The 23,011-nt window shown below is 40.2% G+C and overlaps 1 protein-coding gene across 1 annotated transcript in view; it reads right to left on the bottom strand.

Annotated features, from left to right (window-relative positions):
• Positions 1-5,850: 5,850 nt before the first annotated feature.
• The window catches only part of LOC138952750 (sorting nexin-6-like), a 21,548-nt gene continuing 4,387 nt past the window's right edge, over positions 5,851-23,011 (bottom strand). The window contains exons 4-14 of the mRNA XM_070324469.1: positions 21,481-21,591; positions 21,204-21,325; positions 19,583-19,706; positions 17,080-17,175; positions 15,778-15,883; positions 14,913-14,988; positions 13,577-13,616; positions 12,965-13,147; positions 12,490-12,553; positions 10,643-10,728; positions 5,851-8,453 (exon numbers count right to left, since the gene is read on the bottom strand). Of these exons, the coding sequence (XP_070180570.1) occupies positions 8,400-8,453; positions 10,643-10,728; positions 12,490-12,553; positions 12,965-13,147; positions 13,577-13,616; positions 14,913-14,988; positions 15,778-15,883; positions 17,080-17,175; positions 19,583-19,706; positions 21,204-21,325; positions 21,481-21,591 (1,062 nt within the window). The 3' untranslated portion in view covers positions 5,851-8,399. The remainder of the gene's footprint in view (positions 8,454-10,642; positions 10,729-12,489; positions 12,554-12,964; positions 13,148-13,576; positions 13,617-14,912; positions 14,989-15,777; positions 15,884-17,079; positions 17,176-19,582; positions 19,707-21,203; positions 21,326-21,480; positions 21,592-23,011) is intronic.

The following is a 23,011-nucleotide window of genomic DNA, read 5'->3' as shown; positions in this document are numbered from 1 at the left end:
TGATGGAGGAGATTTAAAAGGATTTCGCTCCGCGGCGGGCGAAAGACCTTATACACTGTACGGAGAGTTCTTTAAAGGCGGTGTATCATGTAAGATGACGAAGAATTTAAAGGGACATTAATTTCCTGACAAGTTTAAGCGTGCCTTCCTTTCCGTGTAAACGACTGGTCCCACTTTTGTCCAAGCTCGAACATTGGAAAAGATGAGCCTTCTTTTGGGCAAATACTAATCATTAGGCAAAAACAAAAAAATAGTCTGTTTACGGTAACATAGGCCCAAAAAAAATAGGGTCGGTAGTTTTTTTTCTTTTTTTTCTTCAAAAAACCATATTTTTAAGTTATTTTGCCAAAAAACAGACTTTTTTTATTTTTTTAATATTTTTTATTCCCAAATGCCAACAAAAAAAAGTCTAGGGTCACGAGAAAAAATAGGGTCGGTCGGGATACCGTAAACAGACTATTTTTTGTGTGCCTTAATGCGGATGTGCACTTTCTTTCTTTATTTGGTGTTAAACGTCGTTTTCAACCACGAAGGTTATATCGCGACGGGGCGGATGTGCACGAGAAAGTGCCCAGATGCATAGGTGGGAACTTAACCTTCCGCTTGGTCGTATTGGTTGAAACTGAGGTTTAAATTACTTCAACAAATCCGACTCCGCGGCTGGTTCCCACCTATAGTTGGGTACTTTATCGTGTACATCAGGCCTGTTTTTTTGAATGAAAAGAGATTAAGTGCAAAGGCTCTAGAAGTGCACTGATTGCAACCAGTTCCTCGACGAATCTGTGATGCTTTACACAATGACTGTTTTTAGTGAAAAGTAAGATATCTCAAACGGAATGTCTGTACACACACACCCTTTGATTAAGACGGAGAAATGGGAAGGTGCAGGGTGCGGGCCGCAAGGTGATAAGTGAACAAACAGACTGTCAATGGAATACTGTGCGTGTTGTCTTCAATGGGGTTGCAAATTGCCGGGGATCAGCGTATCATCGTGCACCGCCTCCGTCGGCGCACCGGCTCGCCAGTTTGACCTTCTCTGTGCCTTTTGTTCTTTGTTTGTGTGCCTTTGGCAAACAAACAGGTAATTTATCGCCGTAGTACGGGTTTGTATTTCCTTGCAGGTGCGTTTGTCCTTTTTTGTCCTAACCCCTCTCTTCTTCCACGACCAACCCCCACCCCCTCAATTGCTCGGCAGCGAGCTTAACTGACTCAAACACATAGTCCTCCCTAATCCAGCCCGGTCAAGCCCAGGCCCTCTGTCGGACAGACATTGAGCGGCAAATATTTTGGGAAGTTTAGTGTTGACTAACGGACATCCGGTAGTCTAAGGTCAAATTCTTGCACTGATTGCATCCGTATCGATTAAGTTTTGATACCGCTTCGTTCTTACATGTTGGAGATTTTATCTTGATACCAAATTAGACAGGCCACATGTCTTGAGGGATTCTAACTAGGCTCAAAAAGCACAAAAAAACAATACAAAACAAAACACAAAAACAAGTCTAAACAAATCAAATATGGAAAGAAAGTTAACAACATATTAGTCATTAAGATAACAAATACCCGGCAATAATGTTATCTTGTTGTTGTATTTTTTTCCAATGATTGTACAGCGCTTTGAGCAGGGTTAAACCTTGGATACAAGCGATTTATAAATATTATGCATTATTATTATTATTATTAACCCAAACTGTTTAAATTGATCAAGATAATAACAAGTAAGGGCGTAGAGGCCACACCCACTCACTCTCACACACACATACACACACACACACACACACACACACACACACACACACACACACACACACACACACACACACACACACACACACACACACACACACACACACACACACCGTGACAGAGCAACTTTCTGTCTCTATCTGTCTCTTTCTCATACAAACACATACACACGCACGCACGCACATATGCACGGCACGCACGTTCACACACTGACACGCACACGTGGGCATAACGATCCTTCGACAGACCATCAGCGAGGTGCCAGACGTCGTCTGCGTGGCTTCTCTTATTTCAGTCCATGAGACCTATAAAACTGACGAGCAATTCAGTGCACATTAAATGTTCGCAACATGCAACCACACTTTGCACTCAGATTTAAAGATACCCTTATCCTAGTGTAAACTATCTTACCAATCACCAACATCCACCCAGGCTTTTACATAAGACAATAGTATCGGTCCAATCGGACATTGTGTCAAACATGTACACCTTAGTAGCTCTCTTTGCAGAGTGAACAGTTTTTGCTGAATTAAATTCGCAACTGACATCTTTGTCAATATATAAAAATTAATGACGTGAAGAAAAAATATCCCAAACTGCACATGCACGCAGAAGCAAGACTGTTGATTGTTAGTGTGTGTCAGACTATCCAAGGGTGGTCTTCCCCTGTACACACTTGCAGTGGTTTGCATCAAGCTTTAACCAGACAGGACATTATCTTTAACAAGCCCAACGAACTTTGCCACATTGCAAGCCATCTGCCTCAGTTGTTTTCACCTGTGAACACAAAGTAAAAGCGTACACCATGGCCACGCAAACCTTCTTTGCCTGCACAAAATGGGATAGCAATAGAGCAAAATAGACGAATTCTGAAAATAACCTGAGGTTATTGGCTGTGGCAGAGTTGTGCCCCTCTGTGGGAGATCGCAGACGCTAAAATATCGTTCTATTGTCATCATCCATCGATTTTTCATTTCTCTTTCAGGTCGTTTTAAATACTCGGTAAACCATCGAAGGATTAGCCAAAAGTGCATTGTTGTGTGTACATCATTGTCGAATGGGATTATCCACGTAATAACACTATATGCGTCTGCAAATCATTAGACTTGAAACTTTACGCTTAATTGTTTGCAATTCTTATGGAGAAAGGATAACGATGTGGATTTAACTTCTTCGAGGGTTCATGTGGCTGATGCCGGGACATTTTTAGAAAACACTATTCCACTAGCACAAAAACGTCGTGTGGGAGAAGAGGTGGACTGGATGAAAATGAATAAAAAAAGAAGAATGTTTTTCACTGTATATCATACAATTTTCAAAAGTTTTGTTGTTGTATGTGCGTGCGCGCGTTTGTATGTATGTATGTATGTGTGTGTGTGTTTGTGTGTGTGTGTGTGTGTGTGTGTGTGTGTGTGTGTGTGTGTGCGTTTGTGCTCACCAAATATTATCTAAGAAAACAAACACAAGAAAGAAGAAGAAGAAGGAGAGGCGGGAGAAGCAGAGGGAGCAAAAAGCGTCCTATTACAATTTATGTTGCTATCTTTTCCCTGTCCGCCAGTGTAAACAATTCCACTCACCATTTCAGATCTAACCAGGATTTTACATGGGATAAAACCATGCCTCCACTTGGACTAATGCCAAAGATCAAAAGCCTGGGTGCTCTCTGTGTTTGGTGTGTATTGTCCGTTCTGAACTTCGTTCACTTTTTACAATCTGTGAAATTAATTTATAGACAAAATATGTTCACTCTGCACGCAAAGCAGCGGCCGGTATGTTGATTTTCTGGTGTATGTCTAAGTGAACGGATTTTCTTAGCCAATGTAAAGGCTTGAGATGCTGAGCCGAAACGTTTTCACAAGTAGAACTGTGCCTTTAAGAATGCGAAGCAAACAAACAAGGACTGACAAAAGGGAAAACCCCGTTTCATACTCATTTGATTAAGTTCTTTAATTTCCGTTAATACGTAAACCCAAAGAAGAAGAAGTCTTGCCGTGGACTTTTGTTTGTTTGTTTGTTTTGTCAGTTTTGTTGTATCAATGAGAATGAAATAGCAACGAAAGAATCGAGAAAAAAGACTAACAAAGAATCGAACAGAGAAACTGTCACGACGGCAACGGTCCTTTTTGCGCGGTCTCTCTCTTGAACAACAGAAAACAGAAAAAAGCGCGGCTTTGTCTGATGTTTCTATATACAGTATTACTGGGTAGCTATTTGGCTTGGTCCCTTCTAGATGAGATACTTCGGGTTAAAAGCAAGATTTTTTTCTCCTTAAACCACTATAATTGTTTTCGTTTCGGTTTTTATATATCTTTAGGCCAAATAAAAATATATGTTGGTTTTAGGCTAACCGGACCGACACTATTTTTTCCCCGCCGACCCTAAAACTTTTTTTTCATTACTCAAAAAAACAAAAAACTGTTGGCACATTTAGCGAACCATACCGAGACTAAGGGAAGTAACCACCTTTAAAATCGACTAAACTTAAGAAAAAAAAGCCGACCAACCGACCCTATCTTTTTGGTCACGTTACCCTAGACCAACATATATTTTTATTTGGCCTTACGTAGTGAGTTCATTGACCTGTGGTTTCTAATTCTGTTCAAAGTGTGTGGCCACTCTACACTCTGCTGTGCGTTTGAATTTTCTATATCCGTGTCAATGGTTTTAGTTTCTATTTGTGCTTTGTCAAGTGTGGTGCGTTGGGATTGGCTAGGTGTAGTGTAAGTATATCGCTATTGATGGTGATGATGATGATAACAATGATGATGACAAAAACGAGTCACGAAGATGAACAATTATTCTTCTCCATTGAAGAAACAGGTTCAGGTTAAAACAACACATTATTACCACAGTCTTATTTGCTTATTAGAGTACAGGGGCGGATCAGTTCATTGTATGGGGGGGGGGGGGGGGGGGGGTTCCAAAAGTATATTGTGAAGATATGGGTGTGAAGCGCCGAGCCGACGGCGCAAAGCGCCTAGCTTGCTAGGGGGGTCCGGAGGCATGCCCCCCCCCCCCCCCGGAAAATTTTGAAAAAAAGCCGATGCAAAATGGTGCATATTCTGAGGATGATCATTACCAGTTTCAGGCAGCAGATTTTGTCACTGTTTAATACCCCAAAAATTGAAACTCAATGTAAAATAAAGAAATGCACCATAAATATATTTTTATTTTTTGGCTGGGGGGGTGGGTTTCCGGAAACCCCAGAAACCCCCTCCTCGTCCGCCCCTGGAGTAACGATTGTAGAAACTGAGTTCTCACGTTTTCTCAGTAAGATTTGAGTCTTTAATGAACATATACGTGCGTGTGTGTGTGTTTGAGTGAGTGTGTGAGTGAGAGAGTGGGTATGTGTGTGTGTGTACATGTCAGTGTGAGTGGGTATGTGTGTTAGTGAGTCAGCGAGTGAGTGTATGCGTGTGTGGGAGGGAGTATATGTGTGTGTGAGGGGGTTTGTGTGTATGTGTGCGTGTGTGCGAGCATGTGTGATTGTGAGTGGGTATGTGTGTGCGTGGGTATGTGTGTGTGAGTGCGTGTGGGTATGTGTGTGTGTGTGTGAGTGTGTGAGTGCGGGTATGTGTGTGTATGTTTCTTTCTTTTATCTTTATTTGATGTTTAACGTCGTTTTCAACCACGAAGGTTATATCGCGACGGGGAAAGGGGGGGATAGAGCCACTTGTTTCTTGTTTCTTGTTCACAAAAGCACTAATAAAAAAATTGCTCTTTCTTTCTTTCTTTATTTGGTGTTTAACGTCGTTTTCAACCACGAAGGTTATATCGCGACGAGGAAAGGGGGGGAGATGGGATAGAGCCACTTGTTAATTGTTTCTTGTTCACAAAAGCACTAATCAAAAAATTGCTCCAGGGGCTTGCAACGTAGTACAATATATGACCTTACTGGGAGAATGCAAGTTTCCAGTACAAAGGACTTAACATTTCTTACATACTGCTTGACTAAAATCTTTACAAACATTGACTAATGTGTGTGTATGTGTGTGTGTGAGTGGGTATGTTGGTGTTTGCACGTGGCTGTGCAAGTGTGTGATGTGCGAGTCACAAATGAATCACAAATTCCGAACCATCAAGCAAATGTACTGAAAGAATATCAACATGTTTTCAAGGGTTTATTATCATGTTAGCACTTTCTGTACTTCCACAACGTTATTGCAGTTCAAATTTAAAAAATAAAAGACCAGTAACAAACACAACGTTATTCATCTTACTACCACATACAGGTGTCCAAGTAATGTACAAAATTCAACACAATAGCTGATACACCAGTCAAACTCTTTTCGGGATAGAAAAAAAGGACTTAACACAATACAATGCAACAATGGTCTCTAATATACCAATGGCAAGGTAATGGAATGTACTAAAACGTCTAAAATGAAGGTATGGAGATTACAAACTTTAGAAATAAAATATAACGACTTGCTTACTCTCTCTCACACAAGAACAGAGCTTACAGACTTCAAAAACAAAACACGAGGACTCCTTGACTCTCATACAATGAAGATTCTGTGTGATAATACAAAAACTGAAATTAACAGAAATTCACTGTGAAGAACAAGTGCACCTCAAGCATAATAGGTAATACTTTAATATCATAACAATGGTAATTAATCTCTCTCTCCTTTTGACGTGCAAGCATGCCACCATGCGATGGAAGCAAGCACAATGAAAACTCTTCATTTGGAACATTAAGAAAAGGTTCATCTGCCGTATTGTGTAATGAGATGGACATCGCACAACAGACAGTAGCTAATTAAAAAAAAAAAAAAAAAATTTGCTTTACAGCGTTCTGCTTTGTTCTGAAATTGCACCGGAAAACATGAGTGAAATTGTCATTTGTTCACACCTACAAACATAATGATCAATCTGTTCCACTGATAATAACACCATACCATTTATACATGCATGCACACAAACAGGCACAGCCCAGTCATACAAGATTCTGCAAGCAGTCATTCTTCCATTTTACCATGGTAATTTAACATATTTGAATGAAACCGTGAACACTTCAGAAAGAATAACATACACACATTTCTTATTATTCCTTGGCACACTGTCTTTTGTTTCACCCTTTTCCTCAATGAAACTGATCATCACAGTAAACAAGGAAATAAACACATAGTTATTTACGAAAAAAGAAAAGAAAACAACTCTACAAAACTTTCACTGCTTATAAAAGCAAACCAACAAATTCACAACATTTAAAGCCAAAGTATTGGTATATATATGCTCAATGCATCACAATATCCGTTCAATAGGGTTCTTACAAATTAAACAAAATGAAAAAAATGAAAAAAAAAGAAAAAAATATGCAAAGCAAAAATAAATAAATGAATACATTAACAAAATAAATAAATAAAAGCTGAAACAGTATCCCATTAAAACAGCAGTGCTAAGACAGTATCAAACTGTCTATGGGATGCACACATAAATAACTCAACAGGCATACTCTTCTACAAAAATACTTGACCCCATAATCATAAAATAACTGCTTATAGAATCTATCACACTTTTTTGGCCCATGGAAATACTCATGGACACTGTTACTCATTCATTCCATGCTGGTTTTCCTCTTTATTTACAGGGAACCAATTCCACTGGTCACCCATGACAACAAACAAACAAACAATCAAAGCTGAAAAATTCATGTCCGTAGGAATAGTTAAATTACCATGATAACCTAATCTTTCAGACAGAAATGAGGGAACAGTGGAAGAGAGACACAAAACGGTCTTTTTTGACTTAATTGAACAAAAGTATCATTTTGAAGCCATGGCTTCTGCAGCAGCATGGAGAGAATTTTACTTATGCATAATTTTGCCTCCGATGCTTTCACCAAGATCACATAAGGTAAGCAGCGCTGAAAGTCCACAAAATGGGGCACTGGCCTTTGGGTAGTACTTCTCATAATTTACTAGCCAGAGAGCAAATTTTACTTGCCAAACCAACCATTTGTTTCAGCAACTTGTCTCGCATTTGGCGAGTAGATTAACAATTCTACTCGCCATTTACATGTTTCTACTCGCCATGGCGAGTAAATTAACATTTCTACTCGCCATTTACATGTTTCTACTCGCCACTTTCAGGCCTGGTAAGAGTTACAACCAGGCAATCGCAACATAGTCCTTTGAAAGTTTATACAAGCCCAAAACTGCTCCAAAGTGAACAGACTGTTGAATAAGGCCTCTCTCCCTCAGTGAATAACAGTCAACTCCAAATATGCTAAGAAAGACAAACATACCTCGAGTCTAAGAAGTGCCAAGTGTGTTTTTTAAGGGGTAACAAACCTGGGGGTAAAACATAATTATTCCAGTGAACTGTACCCTGATTTGCAACTTACAGTTAAAAGACTTTGCTTTAGGATAACTAAAACTATGGTATGTTCACAGCATTGCATTGTTTTTTTCTTCTCTTTGAGGTGAAAGGCTAAAAACAGTACTTGTTACTTTATGTTATGTTACATTGGGTTTAAACACACACGCATGACTTAAAAAAAAAAAAAAAAAAGCAACTAGCGAGCAATGCCTTCAAATTCTTACAAAATGACACCCAAGATGAGGTGGTCTTTTTGAAAAGAAGACCCAAATGAAATAGGAGTGGAGGGTAGAGGAGAATGAAGCAAGGCACAAGGGGGTACTTCAACACTAAGACTCCTCTTGCAGTGATGAGATGCAATTCTTCAACAGCTGCGCTTGAGCCTGAAATAGTCAAACACATCCACATTTATGAACAGACTGGTTTATATGTGGTTTATATGTGAGTGTGTGTTTCTGTGTGTGTGTGTAGAGGGGGTTGTTAGTCACGAGAAGGAGTAGGAATGTGGATTGTGATTTTCGTCAGCGTACATTGTATTTGTTTGTTTGTTTGCTTAACGCCCAGCCGACGACGAAGGGCCATATCAGGGCGGTAGCGTACATTGTATTTGTTTGTTTGTTTGCTTAACGCCCAGCCGACCACGAAGGGCCATATCAGGGCGGTAGCGTACATTGTATTTGTTTGTTTGTTTGCTTAACGCCCAGCCGACCACGAAGGGCCATATCAGGGCGGTAGCGTACATTGTATTGCACATACCTGTCCTAATAAAAGGACGTTACACTAAAACAGTCAGTCTGGATTGTGAAGATTTTCTGCATGTGTGCTGGTGTGAGTTTGAATACAGGTGGTAGTCATGAAGAGGACACGTGGCTGGCTGAAGGAGATCTAAACCGACAAAGCATTTAGCATTAACTTTTTCGCGACGCGCCGCCCGAATACAAGCGTTCACTGATCATGCCGTTGTCAGCACGCCGCCAGAATCCGTGCGTAAGGTGCGTGAGTCGCTTCGCCACACACCGCCTTAATAGTAGCGTTGGAAGTGGAAAATACCACGCTGGGGATTTTCCATACGAAAACCCACGTCATAGGTTCAGAGGTCGGCTGCATTACCATACGCGACAAATAACTCCCAGAACAGTTGATTTCATTGGTTAGTTTGGATACTACAGGTCATTGACGGGACCAACCCATGCCTTAGTTTCATATTTAGGATTCCAAAATGTCGCGAGTTGTCAGTGTTGTTGCGAAGCGAAGCGGCGTGCAGAAGGAAGGTAGTGACTGTGTGTGCATGAAACAGTGTTGTTGTGATAGATGGATAAGTGAGTGATGAGGGTGAATGAGTTAGCCAAATCAAGAGCTCGAGGTGTCAATGCTACTTTGGCCAAAACCCAATGCAAGCGGACGGACGCGATTCTGGTGACCGGGAATGTTCTGTGGCCACATGGCTGTGGCGCTTTGTGTTGAGCCGTGCTTCGAAGTGTGGCACACAAAGAAGGATGTTCTCCGTGCATAAACCGAGTTCTAAACAAGTCATTTATACAAAAACTGTAAATACTGTGACAGCAAGTGTTTCTTTTCTTCTATGGATAAAACCCAACGCAATGGGACTCGATTCTGGTGCCTGGAATGTGGTGTGGCGTTTTGCGTTGAGCTGTGCTCTGTGGCACTGTAAATACTGGGACAGCAAGTGTTTCTTTTCTTCTACATGGATATATTCATCATAGTCATCACCCAGTCATCTCATTGTATCATTCAGGTTAGTAAATTCTTTTTTGAGTATTCACTAACAACATTTTGTGCATATTTTCAAACATGTCTGTAGTATTTATGTGGTGCCTCTGGACTTTTTTTTATTTAAATTGTTGACATTTTCAATAGCATACCACACAAACACAACAAGCCTTTTGACAAATACAAAGTACATTTCTGAAACAATGAAAGATCTTTCTTTAATTGTGTGCAAAAAGTAAGTCTCCACATGTACTAGTTTTTTTTACAATATTTTTTTCAAAATACAATATTTTTTTCAAAATTTTCCAATTTTGGTTGTCAGCAGGCTATTTATTGACATTTTCAATAGCATACCACACAAACACAACAAGCCTTTTGACAAATACAAAGTACATTTCTGAAACAATGAAAAATCTTTCTTTAATTGTGTGCAAAAAGTAAATCTCCACATGTACTAGTTTTTTTACAATATTTTTTTCAAAATACAATATTTTGTTCAAAATGTCCCAATTTTGGTTGTCAGCAGGCTATTTATATGCTTTGGCGCATGCGTTCTGAGTGTATAGTCATGTCATAGGGTGGACGTGTTGAAAGAGTTAACTGTTAGACATTCAAAGCACCACAAAAGCAGCAGAAAAGGTGCATGTAGGTATATGTGAGTGCATGTGTGTTCCTACATATAAACATGTGCATATGCACACATTCGTGCATATCTGCTTTCACCAATGACTGCATATTTTGTTCTTACCCACATGTGTGAAAGTGCATGACATTTTCAACTTTACATCCCATCAAAAAGTTCTCATAAAGAGGAAAAATATTGGACTGTATGGTAATTTACCTTTGCATGTTTGAGCTCCAGTTCTACCATTTCCACCATGTGTTTCTTGAAGTACGCTATTCGCCTCGTCTTGAACTCAGCAATCTCTGTCAAAGGGAAGCAAATATATACATTTAATGTATCAAAGGGAAGCAAGTCTTGTCATAAACTGCTTGAATTACATAGGTACCTCCCTTTAAAGACCACTCAAAAATGTAAGAAAATGGAATTTAAACAGAGATGAAGTCTTAAAATGGAGTTCAAGTTACACATTTTCAGAACATGTTTCTTTCTTTATTTGGTGTTTAACGTCGTTTTCAACCACGAAGGTTATATCGCGACGGGGAAGGGGGGGGGGGGGGGGGAGGGGGGGGGGGAGGAGATGGGATAGAGCCACTTGTTAATTGTTTCTTGTTCACAAAAGCACTAATCAACAAGAAGAGCAAACGCTCGATCGAGTCACTTTCGCAGTTCTGAATATTATATGAGGCATCAGATGGACAGGAAGAAATTGCTATTCACAACACAATGAGTCACGTTCACATAAAATTTGAGCCCGGTCACTTTTATAGTTTCCGAGAAAAGCCCAACGTTAAGTTGTGTGTTGCCGAACAGAAAAGGCTAGTTATCTCCCTTGTTTTTCTGATAACGTTCGTAAAAGGCTACAGATGTAAATACTTTGATGTAAAGAATAATCCTACAAAGTTTCAATCACATCCGATGAACTTTGTCAAAGATATAAAATGTCTAATTTTTCCTTTGACGCTGACCTGTGACCTTGAAAAAGGTCAAAGGTCAACGAAACCATCGTTAAAGTGTAGAGGTCATTGGAGGTCACGACTAAACAAAATATGAGCCCGATCGCTTTGATAGTTTCCGAGAAAAGTCCAACGTTAAGGTGGTGTCTACGGACGGCCGGCCGGCCGGCCGGACAGACTAACACTGACCGATTACATAGAGTCACTTTTTCTCAAGTGACTCAAAAAATTGCTCCAGGGGCTTGCAACGTAGTACAATATATTACCTTACTGGGAGAATGCAAGTTTCCAGTACAAAGGACTAAACATTTCTTACATACTGCTTGACTAAAATCTTTACAAACATTGACTATATTCTATACAAGAAACACTTAACAAGGGTAAAAGGAGAAACAGAATCCGTTAGTCGCCTCTTACGACATGCTGGGGAGCATCGGGTAAATTCTTCCCCCTAACCCGCGGGGGGTATTTTTAGAACATAAAATCTGTGAAAGCAGGGTACTACAATAAGGAGAAGTCTTAGGCCAAAAAAAAAATAGGTCTGTTTACGGTAACATAGGCCAAAAAAATAGGGTCGGTAAGTCGGGAGTTTTTTTTTTTCTTTTCCCAAAAACCATATTTTTACGTTATTTTGCAAAAAAAACAATTTCCCCCCCCCCCCCCCCCCAAATGCCAAAAAAAAGTCTAGGGTCGCGCGAAAAAAATAGTGTCGGTCGGGTTACCGTAAACAGACTATTTTTTTTTTTGCCTTACATGTTACATGGGAGGGGTCTCAAAAAATGGGGCTGGGGGTTTGTGGTGGGGGGTTACAATGCATTATTGTTCAGACGGCTTTTCTGTCTGAAACCATACAGGTCACTGATTGATCAGCGCACATTCTTTCTCCATACTGTAGAAGTGTGTTATTTAACTCAACTTTCAGTTTGAAATGTACTTCAACTTGAAAGTCCTATGTCAGATTTTATACTTCTTTTCTGTCAATGCACAGCATGCACATGTCATTCGAAATCTGTTCCAATAAATTCTGAATAAAGTTTTTGTTAAAAGATAAAATGAAGGGAGAAATTGAAAAACATACGGGGGATAGTGGAGAAAATCCTGTGCACTTACCTTTCTTGGCAACATCCGAGATCTTCTCAAACTTTTTACAGCATGTTTCCTGGGCTTTCTCTGCCTGTAAAACAGAACAGAAGATCACATTGAAATGAAGCAAAGCAGACCAAAAAAAAATGTGAGTATACTGTCATAAATAGGTAAAGCAAACTGTAGGTACTGTCATGAACACAAATTCTTGTTTGCTTTAGTAAGACATACATATTCATGCATGACCTGGCGCTTTTGATGCATTAAGATTTAGATTTATTAATCTTACTCATTGAAAGTAACACCAAACTTCCTTTGATTCAACTAAAATTTGTAACTGTTTTAAAGAATTATCATCAAAATGCTGCTTTCAGTTCATGAATCTAGGATCTGCTAGGGGGCTAATACATTGTGCTCAGCCCTGAAAACATCTCATGTTATCTGAATACAATACATATGTGAAATTCATGAACAAACACACACAGCTGTGAACACAACCAACCTGTGGCACATCCTTGTTCTTTGTGCGTGCTTTTTCTAGTGCCTTGTTGGCTGCCTCGTAGTCTGCCAGGGATCGTGTGCGCCTGTAGAGCAAGTCTTTAGCGGCAGCAGAGTCACGCATGTAGTAGCGTAGTGTGTCGCTCAACTTCAGGTCTTCGTCTGATGCAACGCGACCCTCCAGTTTCTGTAGATGTAACAAGTATTTTATTATGGTGTTGCCTGAATTTTTCGTATGAACAAATCACCCCCCCCCCCCCCAAAATGAAATGCTAAGTAAAAGTTAAATGTTTGATACTTGGAAATGCCTGATTTTCAGTATGAAAAAAACTAACCTGAACCATTTATTCATTACATTGCATAGGAGCTTACTGTGGTTCTCGTTTTGTTGATTCTAACCCACTTCAACCTATTATCTCATGATCGTATAGTTTGTTTGTTTGTTTGCTTAACGCCCAGCCGACCACGAAGGGCCATGATCGTATAGTCTGACATATAAAATAATACACCGGTTAGACCTTTGTAAACAACACCATTTTGCTATGCAACTTTCTTCTTCTTTTTTCGAATCTGGTTGTCATGTGTGCATACCCTCTACCAAATGAGAGGAGCTTACCCTTGCTTTTTCCAAAAGTTCTGCGACTCTGGTGAAGATTCTGAAAACCAAAGAACAACATAGTTTACTCTGTTAGCATGAATCATTCTGAATATGGTAGCATCATAAACTCTACTAGTGGTAGTTCAATACATTTTTAGCTAATAAAACCTGGATGTTAGAAAAAGAAAAAAAGAGGATTCGACCAAGCCCATTGCCTTATAACAAAAGGAGAACTGTGTGGCTTTGTATAATGTGAATTTTACATATGTGTCATGTGTTCCTCCTGTTCTCCGTTCCTCACCGCTACAACTCTCATTGCCCAACCTCTCACTCAGACCTGCCTACCCCCAAAATTACAAGGAGTAATGAGCCCAGCCAAAAAGAGTAATCTGGTGGTAGAAAGAGTAGTTTTTCGTTGTCAAAAGTAACGGCCATCGGTGGGTGTGACTAAACAATGAAAGGAGAACCCAAATAAAGAATATGACACTACCTTGCCTGTAGACATCCTCATTTTTCTCCCAACGGAGAAATAGTTGTTCATAAAGTCTTGCAGGACACAAACATTCTTCTGCACACTTTCTGTTCATATTCAGTTGCTTCGCAAAAATAAAATGTCATTGATTTTCTCAAATTGTGAAGTCAATCAAAACAACCCTAGAACACAGCACTGGGAAACTACACTGATTGAAAAGATCTAGGATGACGAAAGCAAAATATGTCATGTGGTCACACGAAGATGACCAACAGGGGTTCCTGCAATGTCAAAGATCCAGATCCAGATCTCAAGAAATCAGCCTTGCAAATAACCAGCGCTCCACCATTAGTCTAATCAAGAGTTTGCTGAATGAGCATAGAGTTTATTTGGAGGTAGAGGGCTTTTTCAAAGACTTGTAATAGCATGACTTAAATCTGCCAAGTTCTGCTTGGCTGTACTGCCTGGTGCCGAAGGTTCCTGATCTTGATTTCAGGAGGAGCAGACTCTCCAATGTCTCATCCGACAAAGCTCGGTGAGAGCAAAAATACGGATCAGATTTATATCGAAACGAAATGCGAAAAATCGTACTTTCGGTTTCTTAAAAATTGTATTTCCATCGCGGAAAGTGTAGTGGCGTAGTTTGGAATAAAAATCGTAGTAAATTACGCCCAAATCGTAAGGGTAGGCAGGTCTGCTCACTCCCAGCATATCATCCCCCTCCCCCCTTCAACACACAACATTCAGTAGTTCAGAACAGTATTTTTATGCAAACTAATTACAACTAAATATGCACATGTATGCACTCTCACACACTCACACACAATCTCTCTCTCTCTCACACACAGAGCCACACACATAACTCTATACACTGGAACTCACTTGTCCAATTCTGTGTTTTCTATGGTGGCTAGTAGCACAAATCCTGTTGATATCTGAATATAGGAATCTGCAACATCTGAAAAAGAAATCGCCATCTTAATTCACTTTCAATGTCTGATTTTGATGGACCCTATGACGGGCGCAGTGGCCTAGTGGATAAGACACCGGCTTCTTAATTGGAAGGTCGTGAGTACAAATCCCGGCCGCTACCGCCTGATGGGTTAAGGGTGGAGATTTTTCCGATCTCCCAGGTCAACAGATGAGCAGACCTGCTAGTGCCTTATCCCCCTTCGTGTGTACACGCATGCACAAGACCAAGTGCGCACCGAAAAGATCCTGTAATCCATGTCAGAGTTTGGTGGGTTATATAAACACGAAAATACCAAGCATGCATCCTCCGAAAGCGGCGTATGGCTGCCTAAATGGCGGGGTAAAAACGGTCATACACGTAAAACCCCACTCGTGCACAAAACACGAGTGTATGTGGGAGTTTCAGCCCATGATCGCAGAAGAAGAAGATGGGCTCTACAACAACCAAAGTTTTGACAGAGACAGAGAACATTTACACAAATTCCAAGAGCAGGAGAGTCTTATATTTTGTACAAGTTTTGTGATCCCAGCATCTGAATGAGCCATATCAACTGGCTACAAAGAAAGCCAAGCAGACAGACTCATTCCAGTATTTCTCATACAACCCATCCCTATTTGCTTTGTTTTAAACAAGAAGGTACTGTATTATGCTTTTCAAAGAATGCAGAATGAGGACTTTGTCAAAAATGACACCATCAAATATGCAGACAACAACAATAACAACAACAACAACACAAAAACAAGCTAACAAACACACAATTTCCCCCAAACTTACTTTTATGCACTTTGGTCATCTTGTCAGCTTTCATGGTAGCATCTTTGATCTTGGCATGGTATTCTATGAGGAACTGTTTCTCATTCTCGAAAAAATCATCAACATCCTGCAACAGTTATAGGAGACAGGTATAAGTGAATGAAAAGCAACAGTATTTACAATGACAAATGTACATGGACCAGAGCATATCTTAAGCCGTAGTACTACAGTGGAACCCCCCTTTTCAGACCTTCACAAATCTTAGAAATTGAGGTCTTAAAAAGGAGGGAGTCTTAAAGGTCCTTGTCTACATTGTTATACCGAAATCGCCATTTGACCATTAAAATGCAGAGTCTATTATCTATAATTATCAACAATACACCCCCTTTCGATCAGGAAAGACGAAGCCAGTGTAGCTGTTTGAAAATTCATTGTAGTATTCCAGCGTAGTAGTCATAGTAAGATATCCTTATTTGGAAAATGCCAAGCGCAAAACTCCTCTCAAATCCCGTGCATTTCGTGCGTTTAAAAAAAAGCGTGGACAGCGCTCCAGTGTCAAACTGTTGCTGCACTTGTTTGGGCGTGGCTATAAGCATAGTGACATGAATTTGATTGGTCAGTATTTTTAGGCAAAGCACATGTTATCAGCAAACAGAAAACAAAATATTGGAAGCGTGAGTCACGCTACCCAAAAATAAAATCTTTTTTTACATATATTTTTTTTTCTATAACTTTTTTCCCCATGGTTCATTCATCATCTGACATAACTTTTTAGCAAAATCTAACCATAAGATTATTGAAAAAAAGCAAAAATGTAGACGACCACCTTTAAAATGGAGGTTAATTTTACAGAGGTTGTGAACAGAACATCTGTGAAGGTGGGTCTTAAAAAGGAGGAAGTCTTAAATTGGGGGGGGGGGGGGGGGGGGGGTTCCACTGTAGCTCTGGCAACCATGCAGATGGCATGCTTAAGTTGACAATGAGTGTACCAAACACTGCCCATGGAAGGCAGAAGAGTACGAATACAGAGTTCATTTTTCAAACAAAATCAAAGAAATCAGTCGAACAATGAAGACACATTTTGGACAACCTAGACAGAGTCTTGGCCAGTCTCAATCTTCTGACAACAGCATGCAAACACTTTTTTTTTATGCAAGAAAATGTTATACCATGATTCATTTACTTATGTTCAGGAAGGGTTGATTTGTAGCACTGTACTTCTTGTCCTCTAGTAGTATAAACCATGACTGCCATCAGATTCAAACTCTGTTACGAAGCCTTTCTCAATCTTAGTGGCTCTAAAATGATGACCAAGCTCGATACCTTCTGTCCTGACAAGAGACTTTCATCCACAGACTTGGTGAGGCGGCTGAAGAACCCGCCAAGCTTCTCCTTCTTGTTCTTCCCTCTCACGCTCAGCTGAAAAACAAGACACATGCATGAAAATCATTTACAATATATGATACCAACACATTCACAGCCTAAATAGTGACCCTGCAAACAACTTTTTCACTTGTTATACAGCCACATCACTGAGACCAGAAGCCTATCATAATAGAAGCAGCCAAGTACTATTACCAGCAGTCGACACGCGGTGATACATATGCCCTTTGACCTTTCCATGGGAATATCCATTACTAACAAGAAGAGCAAACGCTCGATCGAGTCACTTTCGCAGTTCTGAATATTATATGAGGCATCAGATGGACAGGAAGAAATTGCTATTCACAACACAATGAGTCACGTTCACATAAAATTTGAGCCCGGTCACTTTTATAGTTTCCGAGAAAAGCCCAACGTTAAGTTGTGTGTTGCCGAACAGAAAAGGCTAGTTATCTCCCTTGTTTTTCTGATAACGTTCGTAAAAGGCTACAGATGTAAATACTTTGATGTAAAGAATAATCCTACAAAGTTTCAATCACATCCGATGAACTTTGTCAAAGATATAAAATGTCTAATTTTTCCTTTGACGCTGACCTGTGACCTTGAAAAAGGTCAAAGGTCAACGAAACCATCGTTAAAGTGTAGAGGTCATTGGAGGTCACGACTAAACAAAATATGAGCCTGATCGCTTTGATAGTTTCCGAGAAAAGTCCAACGTTAAGGTGGTGTCTACGGACGGCCGGCCGGATGGCCGGCCGGCCGGACAGACTAACACTGACCGATTACATAGTCACTTTTTCTCAAGTGACTCAAAAATAGAATACGGGATTGTGGGAGAGCTGTTTAATGGCACTCATGCACTATATTCGATTTTCAATACACGACTCAAAATCTTTGGGATAAATAAAAAAAATAAAAAAATACAAGTATATATAGAGTTAAGAAAACAAGAAAAAGTTGAAAAACGTTTGGAATAAAGCAAATGAATAAAATACAAGAACTACGAGTTCAGAAAAAAATAAAAATAATGCCTTCGAAGCGAATTGAACCCAGGACCACAAAAGTAAGGACAAGCACACTATCAATCGGGCACTCTACCGACTGAGCTATTTTGTCGCATTGTAGTCGAGGGAGATTTTAACTTCAAATATTACACTTGAGTTCTCGAGCGTGGCGACGACTCAGTGACTCGAGTCTCTCCGTTCGTATTTGTGTACTGTTCTCCATATCTCCAGTAACTGACCCTACGCTCCCGGTCACTTTGTATAAGTTTTGAAAGCAATATCAAGTAGCGATAATTTCAAGCGAGACCGACATTATTGATACGAAATGCATTGACCAATCGCCGAAAGGCGCATGAAAGGATATCCCAAAATCCTCTATGACATACTAAGGAGTTAGTTTGGGAAAACGACGATTTATGGACAGTTTATCATATAAAGGGAAGCAAGTGGTTAAAAACGGGCATTGATAGAGCCAAGGAACAATGTTATCTACTTGTAGTATTTCATCCCCTTGTGCTGAGACACAATCAAGTTCAGTCTTAAAGGTACTGAACTTGTCAAATCCAGGTGCACGGAGCCCCTGGGGCTTTTAGTCATACCTCAGGCAGCTATCCGTTGGAAGAACTACCAAGTTTCATTGACTTGCACCCAAAGAGTCAAGAACTGCAATTTTTTTACGAATTAATTTCGTACTCGGACCCGGCTGGTCTTGACCTATTTTTGGATCTAAATTTAGATCAGGTAGATCACCACATCATGCACAAAAAGACACGTCACTAAGCAACCTATGTCAGACGTCATCATGAGTTTATGTAAAACAAAATGGAGGCCGGAATCACTCAGTTGAATCGAACTCAGACCAAACACCACGTAATAACTAGGTTAATTTATGCACTCGCGTGAACAAGAAACTGTCGAGCTTCACAGATGTCGTCGTTGGGTAGTTTTGGGTTTGTTTTACTACCATAGGAGGATTTTTAAACTGTAAATGCACTCAGCTGCAACAAAAACGCAAAACGAAGGCTGTGAGCTGCACTGTGCCTTTAAAACTCATTCTTGTTTCTTTGGAAACTGGAAGAAGTTTGCACAATAGAGAAAGAACTCATACAAGATGTCATTTTTCAGATTGTGACACAAACAGGTCTTCTAATTTTTTGTTTTATTTTTGGGGCAACAGAGCTTTCACTTTGGAAGGAAGCACCAAGGAGAGTCCCTTTGGTTTGTTAATTTGTTGTCAAACTTTATTCAGCAACAGAACTTTAAAGATAAATTAAGGTGTGTTTACTCTTATACTGATTTTACTCCATGTTCAACTTTTTACTCTTTTTTCCTTAAAATCAGTCAATACAATTCAAAATGCCAATTCAACTTAAATGATTAAGCAGGTCACCCATTTCACTAGTTTAAGATGCCATGATGTTTGGGAACAACATACTCACATCGCCTTCATACTCCAGGAAGACTTCAAAGTTGACGTCCTGTCGCAAGACGGGGTGAGCGGCCAGTCGCTGCAGGAACACTTCGTGCATGGCCACCGTCTTCTTGAAGGTGGCTAAATACTCTCTGTAATGAAATTTACTACAATGCATACTACAGAAACAAGGCATTTGACCGGTGTTACCAATAGAAAAGGAAAAATTGGTGTCTTTTAGTTTTATGTTTGCAGAAAAACAACATTTGACGAGTTTGAAATCAAAACCCAACTACAGTAATATTGGTATTCTGAAGACTCTCAAATCAGATACTGCATGGTGTTTGTCAATGTCAGCCTATTAACTTAACAGCAGTTCATTTGATGTGAAAAGACATCTACAAAAAATATAAAACGCACAATAAAAACACATTTCACACAGGCCCATGAAGTGTTTTCTTCGATTGGTACCAACTACACTATTATACCTACACTAGTGACTGCTATTTATTCAGCAAGGGTTAAAAACAATGTAGATACCGTATTTTCCCGGTTACAAGGCGCTACAGCACATAAGGCTTCTTTAAAAAAAAATTGTAATCCAGTCACCCATTGGGCGCACCAAAATTGAAAAAGTATACAGGTAACGGTCGAAGAATGAAAGAAAATAAGCCGCACATCAAAGGAAGAATACAGAGTGGAAATATGTGTGCTCTGTGTGTGCATCGAGATCAATGGCAGAAAAAGTCGCGCCTTATGACCCGGAAAATACGGTACTAAAATATTCACAGCTGAAAAAAACATCCCAATAACCCCCAAACAGCTTGACCTGTTGCCAAAACTGAGTGACTGGTTTATGTGCTCTTCTTCTTCTTCTTGTCGATCACTCAGATGGAAACGCCGGTTCTCCGCTGTTGGTCGTCCAGACTGCCATAGAGCTTCCCTTGCACCGTGGTCGCCTCCGCCCAGATCTGGCTCCTGAGGCCATCGTGTAGTGGGCAAGTCTGCAGCAGGTGTTCCGTTGTCATGCTGCCTGTTTGACAAGGGCACTGGTCTGACTGGCCAATTCTGAACTTGGTGAAAAGGTGGTGGTTCATTCGGTTGTGGCCTGTCCGCAGCCTGAATATGAGGACCTGCTCAGACCTTGTGAGCAGGTGACAGGCGTCGTTTTTGTTGTAGTGTGGGTGCTGCTGCAACCACTTTTTGTGTTGCTTGGCCTTGATGATTGTCTTGGCTTCTTTGAAGGTGGTTGATCTATCATTCTGGTCCTTCGTAGTGCCCTCCTTTGCCAGAGTATCTGCGGCTTCGTTGCCTAGTATGTTGCAGTGAGAGGGGACCCATTGCAGCACGACTGTGTGGGCTCTGCACAGGGAGGTCAAGGCGGATGACAGGTCATTCAGTTCTTTGTCTCTGGCAGTGTCTAAGGCCTGCAGGACTGACTTTGCGTCGCTGAAGAACACAACGTTGTTGGAGGAGAGTGGACTGTGCTGTTTATGTGCTCAGTTTCCTAATTATTTTTTTTCTCTGCAACTCCAGCTTGCTTTATCTTTGATGCATGCAGTGGCAGTAAGACAGTTTCCTTACAATGGTAACACAAAATGGGTGGTTTTAAACCAATTTTCACAAACAAAAATGCTTCAGAAACTTACGCTTCCAGTTCCTGTTTCATTTTCATAAACTCTTCCTTCGTCATGGTCCCTTCGCCTTCCCCTAGCCGCTGGAGTTTTTCTCGAGATGCGTCAAAATCTGGCCGTGGAGGTGCAGGGGGTATCTGAAGATAAATAACACATTCCGATTAGACAGTGTCAACTACCATAACAAAAGTCTGATGAGTACCGGGTAGAAATACCCCCCCCCCCCCCCCCCATCACATTTAAACTGCTACAATTCAAGATTTCAGTGGAATGATAGACACGTTGTTCTTACCACAATGCCTGCATAGTCTTCATTCTCCACAAATCGGTCGTGCAGCCAGATGAATTCCTCATGCTGTCGCACAACTGACATCTCAGGCTTCTTAAACTGTGGCAATGATGTCTGAAATACAAAATCATTTCAAGTCATACATACTCATACACAAACAAGCATCAAATTCCCATTTAGTAGCCCCTTTCTTTCATTCGTTGTTTCATAACACATTTTCAAAGAGGTCACCAAATGACCAATGTATGGCTGTTGTACATTCACCTATACATTTGCTATTGCTACATTTCCTTTACATCCATTCAATGCACAGGTATGTCCAATTCTAGGAAGCGTGAAGATCACACACACACTGCAATGTAAAATCACCGTTCTACTGGCAAGATTATTTGGAGGAGGCCACAGAAGAAAAATTTTCTAAACCATTCATTACTGATCACTGCCCAAAAAGGTAAAAGAACGCTGAAGCTTAATTAACTATTCAGTCAACCACGGAAGCCAGACACACCAAAGCAAAGCAATGACAGTCGAGCACTGACAAACATTCGATTCGCTCTCACCTTCTCAACACACACAGTAAACAATGTAGGCCTACATACACACATAATTGTGACCAATATGAAGAGAGAGAGAGACAGACAAACAGTGATGGAGAGACACACAGACAGAGAGAGAGAGAGGCCACTTTTTTTAATTGTGTATAAGGGAAAGAACGTCGCAAGATAAAGTCATAATCTCTCGCCAATCAATATTACATCATTTTTGTGTTCCAGACTCGATATGAATTTATGATTTTCTGTTATCTATGAGTTGGCTGATGCTGTGACAGGAGCTGTGAAGTCAAAGGTTGCAAAGCCTGCTAGTGCTACCCTTTCAACAAATTCTTCATTTTGAGTATATTTTCCACACGAACACAATAACACTACATAGTTTTTTTTAATCAGAACACGATAAGGAATAGACGAATGTTCCTTTTATAAGTCTAGTTAAAAGAATAAGTGGCTATTTGATGGTTTTCTTTAACTTTAAAAGTTTAAGCACATCTTTCAATCAATCACAACAAAACCATATAATTTTGGATACAGGAGGAAATAAGGAATACAATATCATTAAGGTACCACGCTGAAAACAGTGAAATGTAATCCCATAGTGTGGACTGGGTAAGAAGATTGTGTGACACAAATTTCAGGAAAATTGATTTTAAAAAAATGTAGCTGTGACAGTGCGGCCTCAACTTTTGTAAACAGGCAAATATCGTCACGCCTATGTCATTCTTTGGTTTCTGAACAATCTGCCTGTGATCAACTCTCCTTTGTAGTTATAAGTTGCAAACTGCCTATCTCAAGCGGTGACAGCGGGATAAATGTGAGATAAAGAGCTGACAGCAACATTTTCAATCAGCAAAACTGTGTAACAACCCACAAAGAGCATTTGCATACTTTTACATTCTCAAAACAAGTCTTCATGTATCATTAAGAAAAAGTGCCAAACTCAAGAAACGAGATCGACAGTTTTGCTTACGTTACAGTGGCAA

Source organism: Littorina saxatilis, linkage group LG17 (genome assembly GCF_037325665.1).
Source record: "Littorina saxatilis isolate snail1 linkage group LG17, US_GU_Lsax_2.0, whole genome shotgun sequence".
Classification (NCBI taxonomy): domain Eukaryota; kingdom Metazoa; phylum Mollusca; class Gastropoda; order Littorinimorpha; family Littorinidae; genus Littorina; species Littorina saxatilis.
The sequence above is the reverse complement of the archived record's forward strand: the minus strand, read 5'-3'. Positions and strand labels throughout refer to the sequence as shown.